Source organism: Camelus bactrianus, chromosome 2, assembly GCF_048773025.1.
Source record: "Camelus bactrianus isolate YW-2024 breed Bactrian camel chromosome 2, ASM4877302v1, whole genome shotgun sequence".
Lineage (NCBI taxonomy): Eukaryota > Metazoa > Chordata > Mammalia > Artiodactyla > Camelidae > Camelus > Camelus bactrianus.
The window spans coordinates 20032450-20058235 of NC_133540.1; the positions used below are offsets into that span (position 1 = coordinate 20032450).

The following is a 25786-nucleotide window of genomic DNA, read 5'->3' on the forward strand; positions in this document are numbered from 1 at the left end:
AATAAGAATAAATTATTCAAAACTCAGAGAAGACAATACTTTTTATTTACTTTCTATTCTTGTCTCCTCACTGGCCTCTGGTTAATTTATGTAATAAGTGATTTCTAAAATTCATTCTTAACTGTCTGTAAAACTACTAAGAAATATAATTAAATAGTTTGCCCTGAGCCCTGAAATTTTTTACATTTGGGGTTATGGAGGAGAAGTTGCTTAATGTGCATATTTTTGTTAACTTTCTTTTGAGAGGAAGAGTTAATCTTGACACTAGTTATAAGGAATAAGGATTTGAGTTTATCAATGTGTGGCTTCTTTTGTGGACCTTTTGAACAGACTTGATAAAATGATTTTTATCAGTATAATAGGCAAATTTACCATCTTCTACTGCATAGGTATCTTTGAATTTCAATGTCTTTTATTAAAACCATCTTTATTTTAAAACTGTTGTTTTCAAAATCTTTTCAAATGTAAAAAACCCACTAAATGATCATTTTGTTTGTACCTGTGTCCTGAAGCCCACCCACGTCCCCCATTGTAAAGAAGGGGCCTGAGAAAGTACTCTCCTAATTTTATCCTCTGATTTTTTTAATTGTTAGGATTTTTAATATAAACTACATATAAATATTCTAAAAATGAAACTTTTCTTGACCGAGGAAGAAATAGATGAAAAAGTAGAGAAGTCTGATTAAGGTTCATTACTGCCCTCATTTAGAAAGTATGGAAAAGACATGGAGAAATGTCAGCGTTAAATAATTAACACACTGAATTATCAGTACCGCTCGGTCTCCTGCGAGCACTTTATCATTAACATGGGGCTTCTGTTCTGTTCCAGTTTGTCTGCATAGCCCAGCAAGATTACTGCCGCATTCTCAACCAGGTAGAAAAGAATATGCAGAAAGTTGAAGAGGAAGGAGAAATTGTCATGGTCAAAGAACACCGGGAGCTTGACCGCACTGGGACGAGGAAGGGACACATCGTCATCAAGGTAGGACCCCGCGCATCCCCCCACCAGGGGAGGGAGGGTGTGGTAGTATCGGTTATGGCAGTTCGAAATGGCTCCCTACCCCGTTTTTATGCGTAACTTCTCTTGAATGTTCTCAATTGTAATAGACCTTTGTCTTTCCTGAGTGTTGCTCATTATTAGATGTATCACTACGCCGTTCATCTCACGTTGAAGATACGAAGTCATACGGAATAGATGCCGTTCGCACAGGGTGGTGACCAAAGCTTTGGTCTGTTACAGGGCACCTCAGAAAGACTGACGATGCACTTGGTGGAAGAGCATTCGGTGGTGGACCCGACATTCATAGAAGACTTCCTCCTGACCTACAGGACTTTCCTCTCCAGCCCAATGGAAGTGGGCAAAAAGTTACTGGAGTGGTTTAACGACCCGAGCCTCAGGGACAAGGTTGGAAGACGCCTTCTTGTTTTCTTTTAAATAGGAAACAGTCAGATATAAAGTTAAAGAGACGTAGTGTATATGTATTTTTCACACCAGTTATGTTCAGGTTATTCTAATAGAATAAGAGAATTGACTTCAAGCAAAAAAAAAAAAAAAAAGTAATGTAAGTTTTAATTCTTGTTCCAGATTTCTAAGCTCATCCCTAGAAATGTTTGTTTTTGTTTGTTTGTTTGTCGTATGCAAAGGCCAAGACATTGGCCAAAAAATGTTGAACGTTTACTTCTGCTGCAAATTCTGTTACAACACAACCGCTGAACATCCCAACACCGAAGTTACGTGGGCCTCTGCATCTTTGGGTTCAGTAGATGGCCCGGGCGCTCCAGGTGGGAGTTAGCGTTCAGTTGGCACCAGGGCAGTGCCCCAGCATCAGATACCGCGGGCCAGCGGGCCCCGGCAGTGCAGTTCTGCACAGGCCATCCTCAGCAGCTTGGGGGTCCAGCCCTTTTTCAAGGACAGAGTCTGTGCTTGTAAGGGGTTTGAGAGTTAATCCTTCCACACAGCAGACTTGGGAGATAGAGGCAGGGTAGGAATCCAGAACAGGAGGCTAGCCCCGCAGTCTTCGAGAAATTACGTATGTAGCAGAGCACTTCACATCCTGAGAGTTGTGGCACAGGGGAGCTTACCCGAGCCCTTTATGAAGCTGTAAAAGTGTTGCTGAGTCCAAGCTTGTTCTGCTGGCCACACGACAGGCCAGTAAGTCAAGACACGGGCTGTGGGGCAAGGACTAACCATTTTATTTGGAAAGCCACTAGACTGAGAAGATGGGGCACACATGTCCTGGAGAACCATCTTCCCCAAGTCAGAATTCAGGCTCCTTTTATAATAAAAGGGAAAGGGTGTGGTTGATTGTTGCAAACTTCTTGGTGTTGGAATCCTTTGTTCTTGCAGCTGTCCACGTGGGTCAGGTCATGGTGTCCCTGTAAACCTCCAACAAGACAAATGCTACTCTCTGTTCTGCAACTTTTTATCTCTATATGAATGGAAAAGTGTTAACCCTTAAAGGTCAGAGCCTTGAGGATGGGCTCTCCTGTCTATTTCAGGCTGTAGGCAACATTCTTTTACAAAAGGTGCAGAACCAGCGTGACTGAGCCCAGGAAACAGAGCCCAGGGTTAGAGCCAAAGGAACAGGTCTAATGTGGAGTCAGATGTCTTCTTTTCTGTTACAAAAACTCAACTGAGTACTGCCTCCACCCTTTACCTCGTGGGACCTCTGACCCTCCCGCACTCATCCCTTAACTTGTAAAATAAACAAGCAACATCCTTTCGAGGTCACCGTGAGGATAAGCAGCAGTAGCCGTGTTCTTTATGTAGCGAGAGCACTGAACGCATCTTAAAGGTTGGCGGTGGTGGTACTTGCTGGTCTTCAATTTATGATTTGTGAATCTCTTTTTTACAACCTGTAATATGGCTTGAAGACTTTTAAGTTGGCTTCTCAGCTGCAAAATTTTCAATTTTACAAAAAGGTCAGTTGGTAAGAATATAGTTTGAGGGGAGCAGATCATCCAGGTTTCCTAAATTTTAAAAATGGGCAGTAGTGATAATAAATGACAAAAAAATTAATATAAATATCAAGACGACTCCTGAGTGATTAGTCAGGTCCTACACTATCATTGGTCACAGCATATTAACTGTAAATAGTCTTTCAACTGTAGCTTGAAAATTAACTGTCTACCCTCAGCTCTGTTTCTTTGCTGCTAGAACAGCAGGCTTAACTTTCCCTCTTTGTTGAAGAGGTTAATGTTTGAAAACAGTGCTATGGAAAATTTCCTCTGCCTTGGTTTTCAAAATTTAAAAAATTAAACTCACATGAAGTGAAACAGTTACTTTTATATTTAAAGTCGCAGTTATACTCACTTCATTTAGGAAAATTTTACTGAGAACTGACTCTCTGCCAGGTGTTGTTACGTATTCAGGATGCCCACAGAGCATAACAGACAAAGTTGCCTTCGTGGAACTCAGTCTAACGAGCGTCACAGTTCTTGCTGGTACAAAGCAGGCACTCCACAGCTGTGAGTGTGTGTGTGTGTGTGTGTGTTGTATGAAGGTGTGGGGCTCAGTGAAAGTGTGAGTGCAGGGTAAGAAAAGGCTGCTCAGTTTTCCCCCAAATCTCAACGTGAGCAAATAACCAGAAACTCCCAATAATGCCTAACCTCCTGCTTCCTTTTATAGCTTGTTCCCTTGAGGATGATTCTAGGCTTAATACTGTTCATTCCTTTTGTCTGGTCTGCCCTCCTCCTTAAGTTTTTAGTTTCTGTCTTCTTTTGTCTTATATTAATTTATTTTGATTTTAGCATAGCTTTGTTTTTGTTGTGACCTGTTTCAAATATATTTTGAGAGTAAGCGAGATATAAGTTAATTACCATCCTTCACGGATTCAAAACCCTTCTTGGCAAAACAACATGAAGTCCGCATGCATAGTATTAATATATATTTTCAGAAGGCCATACTCTTTTTTTTTTTTTTTAAATTTGGGGAGCGGGTAATTAGGTGTTTTTTTTTTTTAATTTATTATAACGGAGGAACTGGGGATTGGACCCAGGACCTTGTGCATGCTAAGCAAACGTTCTACCACTGAGCTATACCCTCCCCCTACTTATGTTTAAAATCCGAGGGTTTTGTTGTTAATTTTCTCTTTCATTGTTATTAGGTGAATGGTTTGTTGGATATCTTTTGAAATGACTTTAATCACAGATTCTTAGCACTGAAAAGAAGAAAACCTATTAAAAAATAATTGATTTTTCAGGTTACACGGGTAGTATTATTGTGGGTGAATAATCACTTCAATGACTTTGAAGGGGATCCTGCGATGACTCGATTTCTAGAGGAATTTGAAAATAATCTGGAAAGAGAGGTAATACTTTTTACACTCTGTAAAGCCATCCCCTCTAAGTCTGTTTTATTCAGCCTACCTTTGAAACCGCTCCTTCCCGACTCTTGTAGAAAATGGGCGGCCATCTAAGGCTGTTAAACATCGCGTGTGCCGCCAAAGCCAAAAGAAGGCTGATGACGCTGACCAAGCCGTCCCGAGAAGCCCCGCTGCCGTTCATCCTGCTGGGAGGCTCTGAGAAAGGCTTCGGAATCTTTGTTGACAGTGTGGATTCGGGCAGCAGGGCAACCGAAGCGGGCTTGAAACGAGGGGACCAGGTACGGTACTTCTAGAACCACACGTCCGGGCAAATGCTAGTGTCTACTTTTCCCTCAGTCAGTTGGGAAACTGAAATTAATTTTATACTTTTATCTCTAGATACTAGAAGTAAATGGTCAAAACTTTGAAAATATTCAGCTGTCAAAAGCCATGGAAATTCTTAGAAATAACACACACTTATCTATCACTGTGAAAACGAATTTATTTGGTAAGTATTTTGCATTTTTTGCATATTTTTATTTTTCTCCTACTTTGGTCTTTTTTTTTTTTTTTTTTACATTTAGGTTTTTTGGAGCTTTTTTTAAGCTTTTTTCTTTTTTGAATTTCTTGTTTGTTTGTTTGGTTTTGGTTGGGGGGGAGGTAGATTTATTTATTTATTATTATTTTTTAAAGGAGGAACTGGGGACTGAACCCAGGACCTCGTGCATACTAAGTACACGCACTACCACTGAGCTGTTTCCCTCCCCTACTTACATTTAGGTTTTAATTCTGAAAAAAACCATTTTTATAATTCAAACATCATAAGAACTGAAAACATATAGTAAAATGCATAGATATAGAATTAATTACACAAGTGTGTAATCAGATCTAAATGAAAATCTGCTTGAGGGCCCTAACATTATCCATATCGATGTTTTTACTGATACCTGTTTCAAATGCCTACAGATTTAAAGAGTGCACTCCTTTATTGTAGCTCATTCTGGGCCGAAGTGACAGAGCTTTGGCGTCTTTCACTCATGGGGGTGGTGTTTTTCTACAGGATCACAGTTCTGATTGCTGAAATCTATACTTCTCATCCATTTCCAAGTTCTGCCGTTGCCTCTGAGTTGTCCAGATTTCTTATCACGGGCATTTTGCGGCGTTTGCTTCCTTTTCAGTATTTAAAGAACTTCTCACAAGATTGTCAGAAGAGAAGAGGAACGGCGCCCCTCACCTCCCTAAAATTGGAGACATCAAAAAGGCCAGCCGCTACTCCATCCCCGACCTCGCCGTGGATGTGGAGCAGGTGATAGGACTGGAGAAAGTGAATAAAAAAAGTAAAGCCAACACCGTCGGGGGAAGGAACAAGCTAAAAAAGATACTTGACAAGACCCGGATTAGCATCCTGCCCCAGAAACCGTATAAGTAAGTGTCTGTATCCGTTCTCGTGCGCGGCGTTGCTGTGTCAGGAGGGTCTGCGGCAGCGGCCACGTGACCAGGGTTTGCACCCCGGTGCTGCGGTGGCTTTGTGACCAGGTTTGTGCCCGGGGCCACAGGGTGTTCTGTTTTGGTGGCTGAGCTCTCAGCAGCGGTGTTGAACAGTCCAGTTTGTTTCAGTCCCATTCTGGCCCCTTACTTGCCCATCTCAGTCTTCATCAGAGGTAGTTAGCACTTCCTCCCTTGAACTGTTCTTTTTCTCGCTTGGACTTCTGAAAAGTAAGAATGTGTTTGCTCCTGTCTTCCTGAAACTTGGCGGCATCTCTGCCCCTGTCTGTCCGTTCCTGGGTGTCCTCTCTCCCATCTCTGCCAGCCACCATCCCTGCCTCTAGGTGCTACTGTTCGCCCTCGCCGTTCTCTTTCTTCCCCTCTCCTGTCCTCAGTCATTTAACGATGGCCACGATGTCGGCAGCCGAGCCCAGAACTCCATTCCTCCCCGCGGTGGGCTCTGTGGCCTGAGTGTCACGTGTATTCTCCAGTCCCTTCCTGGCTGTTCACGTGTGCCGGGAGCTCAGACCAGACCGAGTGGCAGGTGTCACGCTCTTTTAGCTTTGCTTCTTTGCACGCTCATTTCTTCATTTTAGCTCCTTCTGTGTCCGTGGATGTTTTACAAAACTCAATTACCATCAGCCAAAATTTTTTTAAATATTGAATTACATGGGTACCCTGAATTCATTTATTATCTATTCCTCAAGCTGCAGTGGTAAAAGAGATAACTTGAGAACACGAAGGTTGTTTTCTTTCTTGGATAATTTAGTGGATCTTATTCCACTAAATTTTTTTTTCTTATTCCACTTCAGATAAAATTTTCATCCAAAGATTAGAGAAATGGCCTAGAATATGCTGTTTGATGGGTTGATTGTCAAACTTGTGTTTTCCCCATTAAACTATAATGATTGGTGGTTTCATATGAGCTAGAAGAGACAGCTACACAGAGTCCTGCGGATTCGCAGCGAGCATGGTGGTTTTATTTATAGACCTGGGGTGTGTTTATACCCAGTCAGTTTCTAAGAGACGGTGGATTAGGCCTGCTGGCATTACAGAAAACAGGCATCGATTTTTTTTAAAGTGACCTCTCTTGATGAAAAACTCATTTTTAAGTGGCTAAAATAATAAATCTCTTTAGTGTAGAGTTATTAGCACAGTAACAAAAAAAAATCTTAGAGTCATACTTGATGAGCTAAATATGAACCTTTAAAAACATCTAACAGAAGTCAGCGTGACCCTGGCAAGTATTAATAGAAACGTGACATGTAAGAGCTGGGCTGTAATCCATCCACGGTGCAGGGAGAACACTCTATGATTTTATTCTACGTGTATTTAGAAAGATACTCAAAAGCCAGAAAAGGGAAAAGAAAAAAGGATAATAATGACATGTGTTGATTTTAAAGCACTGAGGAATCATCTTAAATAATTTGCCCTGAAGAACATGTAGGACTCATTTAAATATTTTATTATGAAAATGATTTTAAATAACCCATACACACGATGGCAATGGAATTGAAGTGAAAAGAATGATTATATTTAAAAGAAGGCTCAGTAAACTGTAGGCTCTATTATATTGGTATGAGAGACTTGATTTAATACTAGTCGCCACTTAAACTTTTCTCTCCTAGAAATTAGCATATGTTTACAATTTTTTGCGGGGGCGGGGGGCAAAGCTGCTTAACTAGTCAAGTGGATAAATCCTCTAGAAATACTGGTTGTTTTCCTCTCAGTCACTCACCATTACAGAAGCCAAGGTGCCAGCAGGTTGGCAGAGGGAGGCACGGTGGGGTGAGGTGAGTGGACGGGGGAGGCGGTGGGGCAGGCGGACTGTAGGACCCAGGTCTGGTTCTCCATGGAGCCAGATCACCGACCCCAGAGGAAAGAGGGCATAAGTCAACAGTCTATGCAGAAAGTTAACAAAGGTCAGGAAAACTTCAGTAGGCGTGAGGGAGTTAGAGAGGCCGAGCACTGAGAGGGTGTGCTTAGAGGTTTCAGTCTTTAGTACAACGTCCTATCCATCCAGGGGAGACACAGGTGAGGATGGAGTGCTCGAGCCCCTGTGGGGTGTTAAGAGGTGGGGGACGAGTCGTTGAAGAAGGCGGCCTCGTGGGCACGCCTGCAGGGGACCGGGCACGGTGCAGCATCAGCCCCGCGGGCTCTGCCGTGGCCGGGTCCACAGACGTTGTCTCACATCATACACGGCATCTAGTACTTTTGGCAGTAAAGACTGGTTTATATGGTTGAAAAATAAAATTCCACTAATACTGGGAAGCTTTTAATGTTTCACAAAACATCCCTCCTTTCTGTCTTTATATGAATGGCTCTATGCACTTCAGTGGAAACTGAATTTTGTTGTGGGCTTACTTGTGTGTTTTGAAGAGCTTGCACTCAAATCATCTTTAGCCTTGTCCTTGCTTACTTGCCTCTATAATTTCCATTTCCCCCAAAAAACAAAGAGGAAGAATACTGCTGGACTTTTTTTTTTTTTTTTGGACATCCATTAAAAATGACAGGTATTAAGATCAGGCTGTAGTGTCTGACAGTCTAGTTGATTCTGAGTGTCTTCATTTTATTTGTGACACCTTGGTTTACATCCCAACCTTGGTGTGATTTTCTTTCTCCTCATTTCAAGGTGTTCGTAGAAAGTGGTCGGAACTATAACCACATGCTTGTGACCTAGTTATTTTGTGTTTTATGTGTACTTATTGTTTTATTCTGATGTTTTGTTTTGGAAACAGTTGGCCCTTCAAATCTAGAAACAATTTTTATGTATTATTAAATCACGTTTCAAAGTTGTCCCCAGGCTTTTATAAATGGAAATAAGTTTGTACCCAGCAGTAGTAAGCAGTATTTCTCTGGGACCTTAAATGTATAACTAGAAATTTTGAGTAGAGAGTTAAAAGTGAGTCATCGGACTTCACTGCCTCTTCTCTGATGCCAAGAAATGTCACCACGCAGCACTGCTTCTTTACGCTCTGTGTAACTAAGAAATAGTGTCTGTGTCAGGCCTTCGTTACATTTGACTCCACCGTGATCTCATTTATTTCTCAGAAACATTGGAAAATGAAATTGGGATTTTTTTCCCTCTATTCATTTTACTCAGTTTCTTCAGTTCTTAAAGATAAAATTATAAAACAACTTATCATTCTGAGGCAGAAGTCATCATCTGAGGGACGAAATGCCTTTTTTAAAGTGTGCTTTTTCTTAAATTTATTTCCATGAGTAACTAGAACTTGTCTTTTCTTGAATGTATTTCTCTACTCAGAAACTACTAATGTTTGTCCTGATTTGTCTAGTTAAGAAGACATAGGTTTTAGAGAAACACAGTATGAACTTCAGGAACATCAGTGGAGTAGATACACTTAAGCAGTCATTGGTTTTGCAATTTACAACCAAATGTATTAATGACATTTTTATAGTAACTGTGAGTCATATGAAATATGGTTTATTTATTGTCGGTGCCTCCTGTATAGTGAGGAGTTGTAGCTTCTTCACTTGCTGATCGTTGGTTTCCTGACTTCCCTTTTTGTCCAGCGATATTGGGATCGGTCAGTCTCAGGATGACAGCATAGTGGGACTGAGGCAGACAAAGCACATCCCAGCCGCTCTGCCCGTCAGCGGGACCCTGTCGTCCAGTAACCCTGACCTGCTGCAGTCCCACCACCGCATCCTGGACTTCAGCACCACTCCAGGTGAGCGCAGCCCATGCTGCTTTTGTCTTCTTGTCTCGGTTTTCCCTAACATACCAGTGACGCTGTATGCATCTCCCTTGGTTTGGCATGGACCACATGAGATGCAAAAAAGTCAGGATAAACTTAAATTTTAAACCATTGAAACTGGTGCTCTTTTATTCTTCGGGCTAATTTGACACGACCACGAGCAAGTTAATCTCTCTGACTTTGTGTCCACTTTCATAAAGGGAATTTAACCCGTACCAGGTAGGCATGGCGAGGTCACGTCAAATAAAGAGGAGGGGGCGTGTTAGGTCAACTTCATGGGCTCATCAGTATTGCCAAGGTGGACTTGAGATTTAACTGGATCATTTTTTGCTGCCAACGTGCCAACCTTAAGCGGGGCCATTGTGCTATGATCTGCTTGCCTAGGTCTGTGGCCGGTTCAGTTTTCTAGGGGGACCGTTGTATTCACACAGCGGATCACTGTGCTGACTGGCGGGCTCTGAAGAAGGGTTAAAGAAAGGAGAGAGACAAGTTCAGCATTATCTTTTCGAAGGAGATGTTTTTCAGTTTGACTCCGCCTGACTGTATGAGCATGCGCTGCAGTCCTTTCCCCTGACGTGCGGCTTTTCTCCCCCCCAGACCTGCCAGATCAAGTGCTGAGGGTGTTCAAGGCCGACCAGCAAAGCCGGTACCTCATGATCAGCAAGGACACCACGGCGAAGGAGGTGGTGGTGCAGGCCATCCGGGAGTTCGCAGTGACCGCCACCCCGGACCAGTACTCGCTCTGTGAGGTCTCCGTCACCCCCGAGGGGGTCATCAAGCAGCGCAGACTCCCAGACCAGCTCTCCAAACTTGCCGACAGAATACAGCTGAGTGGAAGGTACACACTCTCCCTCCTGCTGGATTGCTTTACCCCCATTTCAGACCCACGTCAGGGTCTGGGGACCACTGTCAAAGGGTGTTTAAGAGAAGGACCCTTGCAGATTAAAAAGAAGGCTTCCCCCATTTCCTGTGAATTGCCATCTCAAAGGAAATGCACACAGTAGATTGTTGACTCTTGCAAGAGTCTCTTAGGAACTTGTTCAAAACAAGGGCAGAACCGGGGCCGTGGGACCTGCGTGCCGTCCCAGTCAGGACACAGGCTGGCCAAGGCGGAGGGAGCCGGCTGCCCCTTCTCCACGGAGATGCTCATCCACAAAGGCGTTTCCCAGTAATGTCCTCTGGCATTTGCTCCTGCCTGCCTGGCTCTCCGGGAGCTCCGCGTGTCCAGGCTGGGACATGTGGGACGGCAAGCCTGGCTACATTGCCTGTCACTGTTCAGGACGCCCTGAACAACACTTCTTAACTCTGGAGCCAAACCTCAGCTGCTTCCGAGCTCGGCCCTCTGCTGCCTCAGTGCTTGGGTCACACATACCTGCAGGAAAACATCACCTCTAACTTTGTCAGCCTCTTGATTGGTGTTTCCACAGAGAGATGTCATTTGTATCCTCAAATCACAAATTAGAGATAAGTTGAAAAAGTAGTTAAGTGGTGGCTCTCATACAATGATGAGCTTCTGCACTTCCTGAAAATGTAGTGTTTTTGGAAATCACATTTTTTTCTCACCATGTGGAATGTTTCATTTTATACTTGACTTTTCCGTGTTACACACCTGAACCTGATTCAACCCATCCAGAACGTCTGTTTTCCTTCCCTAGCCATGACTTCCTCACTCTTCTTCACTCTTGCCTTATTCCAGCCCCGACGTGAGCAGGTGGTGCTGGTTTAGGAGGTCAGTTCTTCTCAGTTTTATGTGCACTGGTAGACCTGTGGTCCTGATGGCGTTCTCCAGATCTCCACTGAGGGGGCAGATTCACGATTCACAGTCATTATTCAGGAAAATTAGAAGCGGATACCCCTCACGGGCCTCGTGAGTCATCAGAACTGAGAGAGTTAAATCCGTGAGTGACCAGGCCCCGCGGTGTGAGTTTTCTGACCTGTTGGCTTTGGCAAAATATGCAAAAGGCCAGTTTGGCAGGACACCCACCACACTGGTGCCGTTTCTCACTTTATGGAATTTGGCTTAAGGAAAGCATCTTTCTACAAAATCAAAAAAAAAAAAAAAAAAATCACAGGGCAAACATCTGGATTCTGTTTTCAACAAGTTGCTTACAAAAAGACAGGAACCCTGACTCAGTTCTCGTCTCTACGGCTGGCGTTAATCTTTGGGAGCCTCTGTTTCCTCATCGGACGGAGGAATCAGACCTGCCCCACTTAACTAGTAAGGTTTTTGTGAAAGTCAGATATTTGAAAGTTGAGATCTGTTTTGGGGCTGTTCTACTCATCGGATCAGAGAGAGGGAAGCAGCTTCCAGGTTTCTTTGGTATTTGAATAAATCGGTAAACCTGGACTGATCAGTAGTCTCAGGTCACGCATCTCTCTGGGGAAACTGATGACCCGTGTCTAATCTCTCCTGCTTCCTTCCTGAGAGCCTATTTCCTTATTTAAGCTGATCATTTAAATTGAGCTGTCACTTTGGGCAAAAAGAAAAAGACAAAATAATCTAGAAGGCAGGGAAAGAAAGACAGGAGCAAATGGACTGTAGCTGGTGCCGGTGAAATTGGTGTGACGTGTGAGTTTCCGTCCGTGACTCTGGACGGGGTCGTGTGGTCTGGTGACTGGGGCGGCCGCTGCCTTGTCTGTCTGTCGGAAAGGGTCCTTCCATCGTCCGCTTGAGCGTTCTCACAAACCTTCTGGAGGTAGCATCATTGCTTCAAGGAATGCCCGGAGACAGCTGCTTAGCCTCTGAATCCTGTTTCCCCAGGTACTACTTGAAAAACAACATGGAGACAGAAACGCTGTGTTCAGATGAAGACGCCCAGGAGCTGCTGAGGGAGAGTCAGATCTCACTGCTGCAGCTCAGTACTGTGGAAGTGGCCACGCAGCTCTCCATGCGGAATTTTGAGCTCTTCCGCAACATCGAGCCTACTGAGTACATCGACGATTTATTTAAGCTCAGGTCCAAAACCAGCTGTGCCAACCTGAAGAAATTTGAAGAAGTCATTAACCAGGAAACGTTCTGGGTGGCATCTGAAATTCTGCGAGAGACGAACCAGCTGAAAAGGATGAAGATCATTAAGCATTTCATCAAGATAGCGCTGCACTGCAGGGAGTGCAAGAATTTCAACTCGATGTTTGCCATCATCAGGTAGGAGCGCCTGCTTGTCATAAGACTCAATTCCGTTTGCAGATTAAAAATAAGGAGAAATAATTGCCTCCCCCTGCAAAAAAAAAAAAAAAAAAACTAAAAAAAAAGTGAAATAGGATAGATTTGGGAATCTGGATTAAAAAATAATTTTTAAAAAAGTGTGAAAAAAATAGAGAGAAATCCAGGAAAACATATCATTTGTACGAGTGTAGTCATTTTTAATCGAATCATATTGAACCATTCTTTTTCTCTGAACCCCAATCTCCATCCTTCATTTAAAATCTCTGGTTGGGGGAGGGTATAGCTCAGCAGTAGAGAGCATGCTAAGCATGCATGAGGTCCTGGGTTCAATCCCCAGTACCTCCATTAAAGTAAGTAACTAAATGAACCTAATTACCTCCCCCCAAACAAAAACAAACAAACAATAAATAAATTTTTTTTTAAATTTAAAAATAAAAACAAAAAATAAAATCTCTTGCATGCTGATTTGGAGCCCAGAACATTACATTCACCACTTTTTCAGCTCTGTGACTTCAGGCAAATTATTTGAACTCCTGTGAATGTCAGTTTATTTCTCAATATAATAACAGTGACCCCATGAGCTATCAAGCAGACTGACTGAGAGAATGTATGTGGGGTCCCATCAGCCAGCACAAAGCAGCAGATGCCCAGTGTTAAACGTTAATTTTCTTCTCTAAGTTTGCAATTGCAGCTGGAAGGAAACACAGACGGAAACAATTAGCAATGCTGATGGTGATGGTGATAAGTGATTAATAATTAATTGAGTCAGTCGTTTTTCCTGTCTGGGAGTTTGATCATACCCTTATTCTTAAGGCTTTTGCTTTGTGTCATGACTGTAAGGTATCTGGCTGGTCTGTTTTATCAAACGCCTGCTTTGTGCCAGGAGCATCTCTGTGTGTGGAGACAAAGCAACAGGGTTAAATCCTGCCCTCACAACACCTCAACTTCTGATTGTTTTGCTCACAATAAACAGACCAGAAGGTTGTAAAGGGAAGATGAGTAAGGTCCCCTAGTCCCTGTCTGTCTTCTATCTTCAATTCTCATCACCCAGAATTACTATGTTTTTAATTGAAGTCTAGTTGATATACAGTATTTCAGGTGTACAGCAAAGTGAGTCAGTTGTATATAAATATTTTATTTTTCAGGTTCTTTATCATTATAGGTTTTTACAAGATTTTGTAAAACCCTGTGCTGTACAGTAAGTCCTTCTAACCCAGAATTATTCATCGTTTCTTAAGCATCCTGTGACCTGCCGAGTACACAAGGCACACACACAGAGGTGTTCTGTGTTAATAGACAGCACACGACTTTACTGCCTTCATTTCATAAGGATGAGTTGTTTAACTTCACACCACTTTTCTTTTTTTTTCCGCTCAGCGGCCTAAACCTGGCACCAGTGGCAAGACTGCGAACTACGTGGGAAAAACTTCCCAACAAGTACGAAAAGCTGTTTCAGGATCTCCAAGACCTGTTTGATCCTTCCAGAAACATGGCGAAATACCGCAATGTCCTCAACAGCCAAAACCTCCAACCTCCCATCATCCCCCTGTTCCCAGTGATCAAGAAGGATCTGACCTTCCTTCACGAAGGTAAAACTCAGAGTGGAGGACCTCTGGCCCCACTGGTGGAAGCGGAGCATACAGGCCACGTGACTCCCTTTTCCTTCTTTGCCAATTTCAGGAAATGACTCAAAGGTCGAGGGGCTGGTCAATTTTGAGAAGCTCAGAATGATTGCAAAAGAGATCCGTCACGTGGGCCGCATGGCCTCGGTTAACATGGATCCCGCCCTCATGTTCAGGACCCGGTGAGTGTGTGGCCCTCGGCGCGGGGTTGGGGAAGGTTGGGCTAGAGCTTCCTGACAGACGAGGAAACTGTGGACACTTATATCCGTAGCTGGCGAGGCTCCTTAGGCCCTGCAGAGCACCACCCCCGAGTTCTGACTCAGCGTGAACGCCTTAGCCCGCGTCGAGGGCACTTCTGGCTGCCGGGAAACAGTCTGCCCTTCAGACACCTTTCATCTAAGGCGAGGCACAGCCATTCCTCCTTTTTCAGACGTGCATAGCTTAAGCTCATCACCAACAGTCTGAACTAAAATGCGTAAATAACCCCTACAGTGTGGTCTGGCCCACTACACGGTGGGTTTCGCTGTCCGTGCAGTCCAGAACGATTAACCCCGGGGAGGGGTTTTTAGAACAAATGATTTAGACGCATTTGTCTTTTGAGCCAGAAAAACATCGCTGGTCAGGTGGTGTGTGTGAGGCGACTGATGTGTGTGGGCTGCGAGGACTGCTTACCCGGAAGTCTAGTCCTTTCCTTCTGAGCTTGTGATCTTTCTGTCTCTCTCTCTACATCCACGCTTCAATCTCCACGGCTCTCACTTACAGGAAGAAGAAATGGAGGAGTCTGGGGTAAGTGGTGGAGACCCCGCACACCCACGCCCACTTCGCGTCCCCCACGTGCCTCGTTTTCTTACCTGCTGTGTTTTCTGATGCTTTGCACTTTTGCATTTTTTTTTTTTCCTAACCCTCTGGCTCTTGCAGAATTTCAGTTTCAAACTGACTTCATGTGTAATCTCCTGGGGCTTTCGCTTTTGAGGTCCTGACCCACGGGAGCTGCGAAACGATCGATGATTGTTCCGGGTGACTGTAGGCCAGGCATCCCTCTGAGCTTTCAGAAAGACTGTATTTTAATATAATTTGTGTGTCTTGAAAAGGAAAAAGTCTAACACGGGATGAGGGGAGGAAGGAGGTTAGAAGGAAAAACTGTGCAACTTAAATACTGTTGCACAGATCCCTGAGGAGTAGATATATGCAGAAGGTGCCCCGAGGTCTTAAAAACTAAAAATTTTTACAGCTCAACTAACTACTGTTTTCATCCTATAAACCAATTCTTTAAAAAAAAAATAATTCTTAACTCATGTGCTAGTTTCTATACAGATGTTTTTACATTTGCATGAGCATCTTATTAACAGATTGACCCTGTCACTTAAAAAACTCACTACATTTAACCCAAGTGATAAGAAAACCGTTGTGAACCTTGTGGCTAAATTTACTTAAATTGAGGTAAAACGTCCTCTTTAGAAGAAATAAGTTCAGTGTCACTCTTCATGACTGTGACTGTATTATTCCTGCATGAGCTTTTATGTGTCATCATTATGACTCGCTGGCCTCAGCGAGGGAGCTGCCTTGAACCCTCTGAAGAGGTGAAACACAGAATTTTCTAGTTGGAACCCAACAGGTGCCAAACATATATATGTTTTTTTTTTTATAGTGTATATATGAATCTCTTTAAACTTAGAAAATGTGAATCTACATTATGCAATGTTCCTTTGCAACAGTTTACTTACCAGAATGAGGCCTGTGACCTTTTTGCACATAGACTCTTGCTAGAGGTCGCGGCGCATCTGGAGCGGGTCCGTGAGCCCCGGCCAGAGCGAGCCGCATCCCTGCCCTCCGCCTTCCAGGTCCCTGAGCCAGGGCAGCACGAGTGCGGCGGTGCTGGACGTGGCTCCGACCGGCGGCCACAAAAAGCGGGTGCGCCGCAGCTCCTTCCTCAACGCCAAGAAGCTGTACGAGGACGCCCAGATGGCTCGGAAAGTGAAGCAGTACCTGTCCGATCTGGAGCTGGACATGGACGAGGAGAGTCTTCAGACGCTGTCCCTGCAGTGCGAGCCGGCCACCAGCACGTGTGAGTGGCTCCTCCGAGCGGCCGGGGCGGGGGGGCCCGGGGAGCACGCCCCCTTTCCGCCGCCGCGCTGCATCCTGAACCGAGTGGCAGGGTCCTGCCCCCGTCTCGGGGTTAGCGTGGGGGCGGGAACCGGCTTTATTTCATCCCCTTGCAGCCGGAGCGCAGGCCGGGGACACGGGTGATGCAGCTCCCTCTTGCATACCCTGTTTCCCCGCAAAGATGCTTCTCAGGTGATGGACAGGCTAGGAGCAGCGCGGAACCGGGGGCTCAGGAGCCTCCCCCCACCCCCAGCGCCCGCGCACCCGCAGTGACTGCCCCGCAGTGAGCAGGGCGCCGCCCATTGGTAGCCCTCCCCCACCCGCCTTAACCGCCTGGCCAGGCCCGAAATGGGGCTGTTTTCTCTTTCTCGGCATCGGAATTTGTAAGACGGAGGCGTTTTCCAGGCAGGACACTTGGGGGGCTTCTATGGGCAGGTTGGAAGGTACCACCTCGCTGGAGGGTCAGTGTCGGATGCTGTGAGATTCGGGTCAGTAGACTTGCCTGGGAAACTTTAATAAAACCACTGAGGCATAGAGTGAGGAGCTTGTCCTCCAGAGTCAGCCTGGTCTGAACGCAAACCCTGTGTTCCTCGTACTAACAGTGTCACCTTGGGCAGGTCACTGAGCTCCCCAAACCTCAGCTTCTTTACATGTAAATTGAAGGAAGTATGATACATCATGGGGTGGTTTGGAATATTAATACACTTAAAACAGCATTTAATTGCCCTGTTAAATTGTTCTGCCTTCTCTCTGCCCTGGAATTAGACACTCGGTATAAAACCCAAGCAGTACTGGCTGCTGTTGGCAATGTGGTTTATTTTACCTCATAGGAGAGAGAATTTGAGAGAAAAAAGATCGCAGCCAATGTCACTTATTAAACTAAACCTAAGCTCATAATATATATAAGGGATTTTGGTCGAGGAATTTTGGGTGCCATTTTAGAAAAACAACTTGTAACAATTTTCCTGTTACAATACCATATATTTGCTTTTTTACAGACATACATATAATATGTTGAACTATCCATGTTTTTCTATTTTGTATTTTTAACGCAGTACTTAATAGTATAAACATCTTTTGAGAGGGTGAGTTTTACGAAGTGAATCTGTGTCCTGTCATGCCTTTTTTGGGTAACAGGGGTTCTCCCTCGCCCCCATTTCTGCCCTTTAGGTAGGCAGCAGGAAAAAGGTACATATTTTAGTATTTGCACCGCAGAAGATGTTTATGCATTCCTAAAATGATCTCATGTGTAGCCACTAACTCCTTAAATCTCTTGTTCTGTTTTCACACCCAACTGTGATCAGTGCCTAAGAACCCTGGTGACAAAAAGCCCGTCAAATCTGAGACCTCCCCAGTGGCTCCGAGGGCCGGGTCGCAGCAGAAGGCGCAGCCCCAGCCCCAGCCCCCGCCACCGCAGCCGCCGCAGAAGATCAGCCAAGGCCTGCAGGTCCCTGCCGTGTCCCTTTACCCTTCTCGAAAGAAAGTTCCTGTGAAGGATCTCCCACCTTTCGGTAGGTGGCCAGGTTCACGCTGTCTTGGGGCTGTTCATCATCAGGCTTCTCGGATGAGGAACCTTGTCCCATCCTGTCCTGTCCTGTCCTGGGTAATGTTGTCTCGTGTACTTAGTCCCCCCCCCCATCGTTACCCTTTAATGGGACATTACTGCTCAGTGAGTTAAGCTTGACTTTGGCCAGTGGAAAGGACTGTTCATCTAGTCTTGTCATAGCAGTGTGGGCGCGGGCATGAACTGGGGAGACTGTGCTTCCACACGTTCCATTTTTGGCGAGTACAGAAGTTGCCCCTGTGCCTTATTTCAGCTAGCTTGGCCTTATGATCAAAATTGCTGGAATGTAGGCGAAATATTTTTAAGTGAAAGGATTTGTCTGGAGGTGAATTCTCATTTGTCGAATCACTGATTCTGCAACTTGGGAGGAAAATAACCATCAATTCCTGTATGTTAAGGAGCCAAGTCATGCTTCATCTTTCCTATTAAAAGTGATGTCTGGTGGGGAGGATGGAGCTCAGTGGTCGAGCATGTGCTTAGCATGCACGAGGTCCTGGGTTCCACCCCCAATACCTCCATTAAAAGTAAGCATGAAATAAATAAATAAACCAAATGACCTCCCCTACTCCAAGGGAAGACCACAAAAAACAAACAAAAAAGTGGTATATCTACTAATTTAGTCCCTTTATGTAAATGGTATGAAATTATTTTTCATAAAATGTTCTGGTTCTTTTTTCTCTGTATATATGTGAAAGGAAACAAAGTTGGTAAAAGGAAAGACATTAAAAAAAAGAAAAAACAGCTTGCAGTGAAGAGTTTACTTAGACAAAACAGGGTGTTGGTGACTGAGACAACCCCCGCCCAGTGGCACCCGTCCTCACGAGCTGGGCTGAGGACGGGTGGGTCCTTCACAGGCTCCATCTCCGGCTGTTCCTCCTGATGGACAAATGTCCCGTTTGTTGAGTCTGGGGAGGAGCGAGACATTTCCCCTTTACTTAACACTTCCTCTTCCAAGTGTCTTTGCTGCTCCCACATCACAAATGAATGGAACCGCGTCTCTTGTCCACTGCCTTGTTAATTTCCTCCTAGTCCCAAGTCCCCTGCTGTCTGACTTCTGTGGCCTCCTTTACGTCAAACTCATACAGAAGTTCACCCGCCTCCCTCTTCGCAAAACACAGCCTGTTATCCCAACTGTAGGTGCGCCCAACTGTAGAGCAGGCGGTCCCCTGCTTTCCCAGAGAGAATCTGTCACATGTTTTTTGGCCTTTTTGAATTTATGAACTTTAGGAGTGTAGATGAAATAGTCCAGTCTTCTTATGATAGTTAAGTATGTAAAGTCATGTAATATAAAATATTACTTTAGAGATGCTGCACCCACCCCCATTCATGAAATACATTTTGTTCTGATACTTGCTGCACTTTTTATATGTGTCTTGGTCATCACTGGAACTCTTCTGAACCGGAACGGTTTTCTGCATCACAGCATCTTCATGGCCGTCCGCGCTGTTTGAAGGCAGCACTTTCTCAGTCTATGTAGGATGCCACAGCAGCGCTGTTCATTCCTGTAGCTTTGGTGTAGCTGGTGTTTTCACGCATCCTGTATATGTTAGTATCTGTCCGTGTAATTAAAAGATCGCTTTCAAAGCGATTTTTAGAAGATTGTATTAAAGTAGCATCACACACTTACAGGAGGTGAAATAAAGGATTAAATCTTTGTTCAACTTCATTGCCTCCTTTTTCACGGACCCTGTTCAGTCCAAGGACATTAAAACTAACATTGATTGAGGTGGTTTCAAGCTGTACCACCTTCCCTGATGTCTCTTTGTTGTTCAAAATAAGGCAATTGAGAACACCTCTTAATACTGGAGGCTTTGAAAAATATCTGTGTGTGACTCCCTCATTTCTAAAAGTGCTTTTTTTTAAGGGGAAAAAATCACCTTCATTGGCACAAGTAATCCTTTTTCTTCTGCCCCCGACCTCCTGGATCCGCCCCCTGGTGCTGGATGGCTCCCTCCTGAACCCACTCCGAGCTTGGCTCATTCCTGTCTCCCGGCCTCCTCCTGTCTGTCTGTCTGATCACATGTTAGCTGCAGGGAATCCCTTAGCCCACTTTTAGTCTTTCTGGCTACTTCCTTTTGGCTCTTCACTTTTCTTTCATCATTCACACTTTCCGAGAGCTAACATTTCCAACAACACAAAGATACCCATCTCCAACTCAAACTTGAGTTCTAATAAATACTCTTAGCTGCATCACTTTCATTCTCAATTAAAGTATTTCCAAATTGTCTTTTTTTTTTTTTTTTGAAGTATTTTTTGGGTGGGTCAGGTAATTAGGTTTATTTATTTATTTACATTTTTTTTTTTAATGGAGGTACTGGGGGTTGAATCTAGGACCTCATGCATGTTAAGCACGTGTTCTGCCACTGAGCTACACCCCCCCCCCATTGTCTCTATTTTTTCTTCACTGTTGTCTAACATGGCTTTGAATAAAGCGGTGATCAAGATTGAGAATCTGAAGTAAAAGATCAGAAGCAGTCTAGTGCTAGTCCTGGGGCAGGCACCAGTCAGAAGCCACACTGTGTGTCCCCGGCGCCTTCTGTAAGCTCGCCATTCACAGCGTGCAGATAGCACTGAGATTGTAAATAGGCTGATGCTGAATGCAGTGTTAATCTTAACACCAGAGTTTTTAGACATTAACGTTACTTCTTTTCAGTCTTGGAAATGCGTATTGAAGTTACTTCTCTCTCTTCTAGGCATCAACTCTCCACAAGCTTTAAAGAAAATCCTTTCTTTGTCCGAAGAAGGGAGTCTGGAACGCCACAGGAAACCAGCAGAAGACACAATCTCAAACGCGTCTTCCCAGCTGTCCTCTCCCCCCACTTCTCCACAGAGTTCTCCGAGGAAAGGTAGGCTGGGTTACCACCTGACCTCCTTTATTTCAGCTGTGAGCGATTCCAGAGTGGTAGATTACATCCGTCTGACAGGAGAGTCATTTACAGTGATCTGATGTGTAACACCCCGTGGGTTTTTCTCCCCTTTCGCCTGAACTTGAAATTCTTCCAAGTTTATAAATTCGCGAGAATGTTGATTATTTTAAATGTTATATTTATAAATAAATACTGTTAAGCTTATATAACTAAGGCCTTTTAAAAAATTCATATAAGTGTTTTATTGATTATAAATATATAAATAGTTCTTTTTACACTAACAGTTGTTTTAACTAAATATGATCACATAGCATTAATTACAGAGCAGAGGGCTTTAAAAACATTAAAAAAAACTAACATTTTTATTTTTTTCATCGTGTTAACACGGGTCTTGATTATCTGTTTTTGTTGCTCTCTTGTTTTATTTTTAAGGAGATTAAATTTTAGGCACTCATACTGCCGTTCTCAGGGTACCACTGTCTTCCTTTATAACACTAGATAATGTTCTGCTCCATCGCCCTGAGGGTCCCTTTCTGTCCCGCCCTTTAACCGAGCAGGTGTAAGCCAGGAGGAACAAAAGGCCAGGAGAGTTTTCCCCGGAGGAAGGCCAGAGAGATGATTAACACGGTGTCAGAGTTCACTGACCCAGCGGATACCTCTTCTGCTGGAATTCTCCACTGTTTCAGAGCTCTGCACATTCCGCCCGGTATCGGCCTCCCTCCGGGTTCCGTGGGTGTGCCTGAGTCCTTCTCCCATCCTGTTGGTGGGTGGTAGTGGCAGTCAGCCGAGATCTTTTGGCCCCAGGCAGTTGGACTTCACCAGCTCCTGCTCTTCTCCTGGACATGAGAACAGTAACAAGGATCACTGCGCAGGGTCGCGGGGGTCACAGAGCCACACCCACCCTTCGTTAGCGGAGGAAAACAGGAGGGTCCTTCCACTGTCGAGTGGTCCCCCAAGTGTTGTTCTGGAGATGTGCATTTGAGCAGACTGTTCAGGGAAGGCTTTAAATCTTGTCTGTCAGAATTGGCGCTGTGGTTTGTATCAAGACGTTTCATAGATAAACTCATTAAGTCTTATCAAGACCTGTACCATCTTTAAAAAATAAATCAGGAATTAATAACTGAAAGGATGGGGAAGTACTATTTAGAGAGTAAATTAGCAACATTTAGGTGCTCTAGATTGGATTCTTTTTAATTAGGTAGATGGTGTGGAAAAATTTGCATTGTGTACATATAATCCTATAAAATCAGTATTTTAAGTAACATGAGATTATTAGTAATGTGGAAAAAAAAAGAGTGCTAAGAAGATTTGGATTTTTTTTCCTTAAAAATGTCAAGACAAGCTTCTCTTCCTTTGGGACTTTCAGAATTATTTTTAGCAACCAAGGAGAGTGAAGGGCCCTGCCGGCCAGGAAATGGACCTCTGTTTAGACGAAGTGACAGGCCAGGAAGAAATGGAGATTTTGTACATGGTATCCTTCAAAACAATTGGCTTTTAGGTGATATATACAATATGTTATTAGTGGTGAAGAATCAAATGGCAAAAATCCAAAGACGTTTTCTTCAGGTCTTACTTCTTATTAACATATGTCAGCTTAAAATGATAATGTGGATCTTTCCAGCTGAGTTATTCTATGCCATTAAGTTCTCAGAATGAAAACTTCAGTGAAAACAAAATGACCGACTTTGCAATTTGAGGGGGAAAAAAAACATTCTTTTAAACATCATCGTAGTCATTTTTCCTAGTTTCTTTTGTAGAGACGAATGGAGTAAAATTTATATTTAAGAGAGCTAAGCAGGGTCGAGTGGTGCCCTGATTTCAGCATCAAATTCTGGTCTCGTATAACAGTGTTTTCTTGTCTCCTCTCTAAACTCTCATTAAAGATGCTAAATTTCACTTGAATAAAAATTTGCCTTGATCTCAGTCACCTGGTCTCCCCCAGCAAATGGTTTTTCCCCACCTCAGTGGTGGCGCCTCTGGCCTGTGTATCAGTGTATTTCTGTTGGGTACATGTCAGTTGCCCGCTGTAACCTGCAGAGGCCGCTGACCTCGCTGTGTCTCCACGCAGGCTACACCCTGGCTCCCAGCGGCACTGTGGACAACTTCTCGGATTCCGGGCACAGCGAAATCTCTTCGCGATCCAGCATCGTCAGCAACTCCTCCTTTGACTCGGTGCCTGCCTCGCTGCAGGAGGAGAGGCGGCAGAGGCACTCGGTCAGCATCGTGGAGAGCGGCCTGGGCGTGGGCCGGGCGGAGCGGCGGCCAGCAGTGGAACCGGACCAGTTCAGCCTGGGGTAGGGCTCGTCTTCCTGACCTCCTGGTGCTCCACCAGCTCGGAAAACCCACCCTTCCCTCCAGCTGTGTGTGTCTGTTTACACAGGCCGAGAGATGCACCCCCACTCCAGTTCTCATGTTCAGTTTCCGGATGACTTAGTACCATGGGGAATCTTCCATCCTCCTCCTGGGATGAAAGCAGGCTGCCTTTCTGGGAAAAAGTGTTCGGTTTTATAGATTTATTCATTAACAGTCTTGCTTTTTTCCCTCTTTCTCTTCTCTCCCCTTGGTTTTTTTTGTTTTTTTTTTTTCTTTTCTGTGTCTTCCGACCCCCCAGGTCCTATGCCCCACTGTCAGAGGGCCGGGGCTTGTATGCCACGGCCACAGTGATCTCTTCTCCCAGCACCGAGGAGCTCTCCCAGGACCAGGGGGACCGGGCGTCACTGGACGCAGCCGACAGCGGCCGAGGGAGCTGGACATCGTGCTCGAGTGGCTCCCACGACAACATCCAGACCATCCAGCACCAGAGGAGCTGGGAGACGCTCCCGTTTGGACACCCTCACTTTGACTATTCTGGGGATGCTGCAGGTCTCTGGGGCACGAGCAGCCATATGGACCAAATCATGTTTTCTGATCACAGCACAAAGTACAGCAGGCAGAATCAAAGCAGAGAGAGTCTGGACCAAGCCCAGTCCCGGGCAAGCTGGGCATCTTCCACGGGGTACTGGGGAGAAGACTCGGAAGGGGACACAGGCACAATAAAGCGAAGGGGGGGGAAGGACGTCTCCATGGACGCCGACAGCAGCAGCAGCATGCCAGCCGTGACCACGGAGGACACCAAGCCCGCCGCCGGGGTGGCCCACATAGCCGTGACGCCTGGCGCTGCCAAAGGGCTCATTGGTAAGCTGACTGCAGAGCACGGTCCCATCTGGGTGGTGGCTTTCCTCTAACTGGTTTTGCAAGTGAAGTTATTAAGTGTTTGTGGTTTTTCTCCTCATTTTGTCCCACCCATGGCTGGGTAGGGCTTCCAGATTAGCCCTGCATGGAGGACTTTGAAATGAACAGTGGTTGAGAGCCCGGGTCTTGTGGTCCAGTGCCTGTAAACAGCTTCCAGTACAGTAAACCTTAAGTGCACTTTAGCTGTTGACGTCAGTAGGTTGTCATCACCGGTATTATCTGGTCTAATACTGATCTTCCCAGATGAAGATTATCAGGAAGGATGGCCAATCCTCTCTAGAGGAAGAATTTTTTGTTTAACTGGAGCAGTTTTAACTGTTTCATTTTTCTCTTCTGTTCTCTTGAGTTGTATTTAGAACTTTATACCTTGCATATTTAAAAATCTTCCATTGATGTTTGTTATGCAGCTAAATTGTTTCTGTGCTAAACAAATTCTCCCTGCACACGACCGAACGAGGGTGAGGGGCCTGAGAGAGAATGCAGTCAGGGCTCGGAAGTCAGGCAGGTGGGGGCTTGAACCCCTGCTTTGCCACTTCCTCACTTTGTGACAGTGGGTGGGGCACTCAGCTGTGTCTGTTTCCCCATCTGTAAAATGGGCTTCATAATTTGTACCAATCCAGCTGGTGTGAGGACTTAAGGAACTCTGCAGAGCACTCAGAGCACCAGCGCCTGGATAAGAATTCTTAAGTACACAGAACACTGTCACCTTGCTGATGCTGTTTCTCTTGAGAAGTCTCTTACGGTTCCTTAATCTCCTCGGGATAAACTCTCTGGCATGTTCAGCATCTAATTGAAGAGCAGGGCTACACAATAGGCTATAGAGTGAGAAATTCCAGGCTCTAACCTTTACAGAGATCACTTTTATTAGTAGGGAGATTGCAGTTATTTTATCATGCAAATAGTCACGGGTGGCTGTCAAATTTAATATCCTTTCAAGATGAATAAGGAGACAACAGTTAATACCTATTCTTAGGTCGTGATTTTTAAAGCACTTTCTTTTTCTTTTTATTTTGACATATAGTTGATTAACAATATTGTGCTAGTTTCAGGTGTACAGTAAAGTGATTCAGTTACATATATTTTTTCAGATTATTTTCCATTATAGGTTATTATAAGATATTGAATATAGTTCCCTGTGCTGTACAGTAAATCCTTGTTGTTTATTCTATATATAATAGTTTGTATCTGTTGGTCCCAAACTAATTTATCCCTCTGCCATCTTCCCCCTCTGGTAACCGTAAGTTCGTTTTCTATGTCAGTGAGTCTGTTTCTGTTTTGTAAGTAAGTTCATTTGTATCATATTTCAGATTCCACATATAAGTGATATTATATGGTATTTGTCTTTCTCTGTCTGACTTTCTTCACTTAGTATGATCATCTCTGGGTCCATCCATGTTGCTGCAAATAGCATTGTTTCACTTTTTATGGCTGAGTAGTATATATACATCACACCTTCTTTATCCAGTCATCTGTCCATGGGAAGGATTTTAAGGAAAATACGTACCTTACATATACACAGTTTAGAATTTTTAGGTTTGCATCAAAAGTTCTGTCCTACTTTTCCAAATTGTTTTCGCAAATGAAGCCCAAGACCTGAAAGCACCATGGACTGGCCCCTCTGTCTGGTGAGGGGCACGAAGTGCCCAGTGAAGAGGGACCGCCTGCCTGGCCTGGAGGGGAGGGAGAGAGGAAGGAACCTTCACTGGGCACCCGTCACAGGTTCCA

At 44.5% G+C, this 25786-nt stretch overlaps 1 protein-coding gene across 11 annotated transcripts in view; it reads left to right on the plus strand.

Moving 5' to 3' along the window:
- RAPGEF2 (Rap guanine nucleotide exchange factor 2) overlaps window positions 1-25786 on the plus strand; it is a 219811-nt gene that overhangs the window by 190471 nt on the left and 3554 nt on the right. For 9 of the 11 annotated variants that reach the window (XM_074376734.1, XM_074376751.1, XM_074376755.1 and 6 more), the window contains 17 exons: window positions 830-982; window positions 1241-1405; window positions 4203-4310; window positions 4400-4603; window positions 4704-4812; window positions 5483-5729; window positions 9324-9481; window positions 10106-10346; window positions 12270-12653; window positions 14052-14263; window positions 14355-14478; window positions 15059-15082; window positions 16138-16361; window positions 17704-17910; window positions 20657-20809; window positions 22899-23124; window positions 23442-24004. In XM_074376734.1, the coding sequence (XP_074232835.1) occupies window positions 830-982; window positions 1241-1405; window positions 4203-4310; window positions 4400-4603; window positions 4704-4812; window positions 5483-5729; window positions 9324-9481; window positions 10106-10346; window positions 12270-12653; window positions 14052-14263; window positions 14355-14478; window positions 15059-15082; window positions 16138-16361; window positions 17704-17910; window positions 20657-20809; window positions 22899-23124; window positions 23442-24004 (3502 nt within the window). Of the gene's footprint in view, window positions 1-829; window positions 983-1240; window positions 1406-4202; window positions 4311-4399; window positions 4604-4703; window positions 4813-5482; window positions 5730-9323; window positions 9482-10105; window positions 10347-12269; window positions 12654-14051; window positions 14264-14354; window positions 14479-15058; window positions 15083-16137; window positions 16362-17703; window positions 17911-20656; window positions 20810-21595; window positions 21682-22898; window positions 23125-23441; window positions 24005-25786 lie in introns of all 11 variants that reach the window. The other 2 variants (XM_074376793.1, XM_074376744.1) reach the window with 2 other exon arrangements.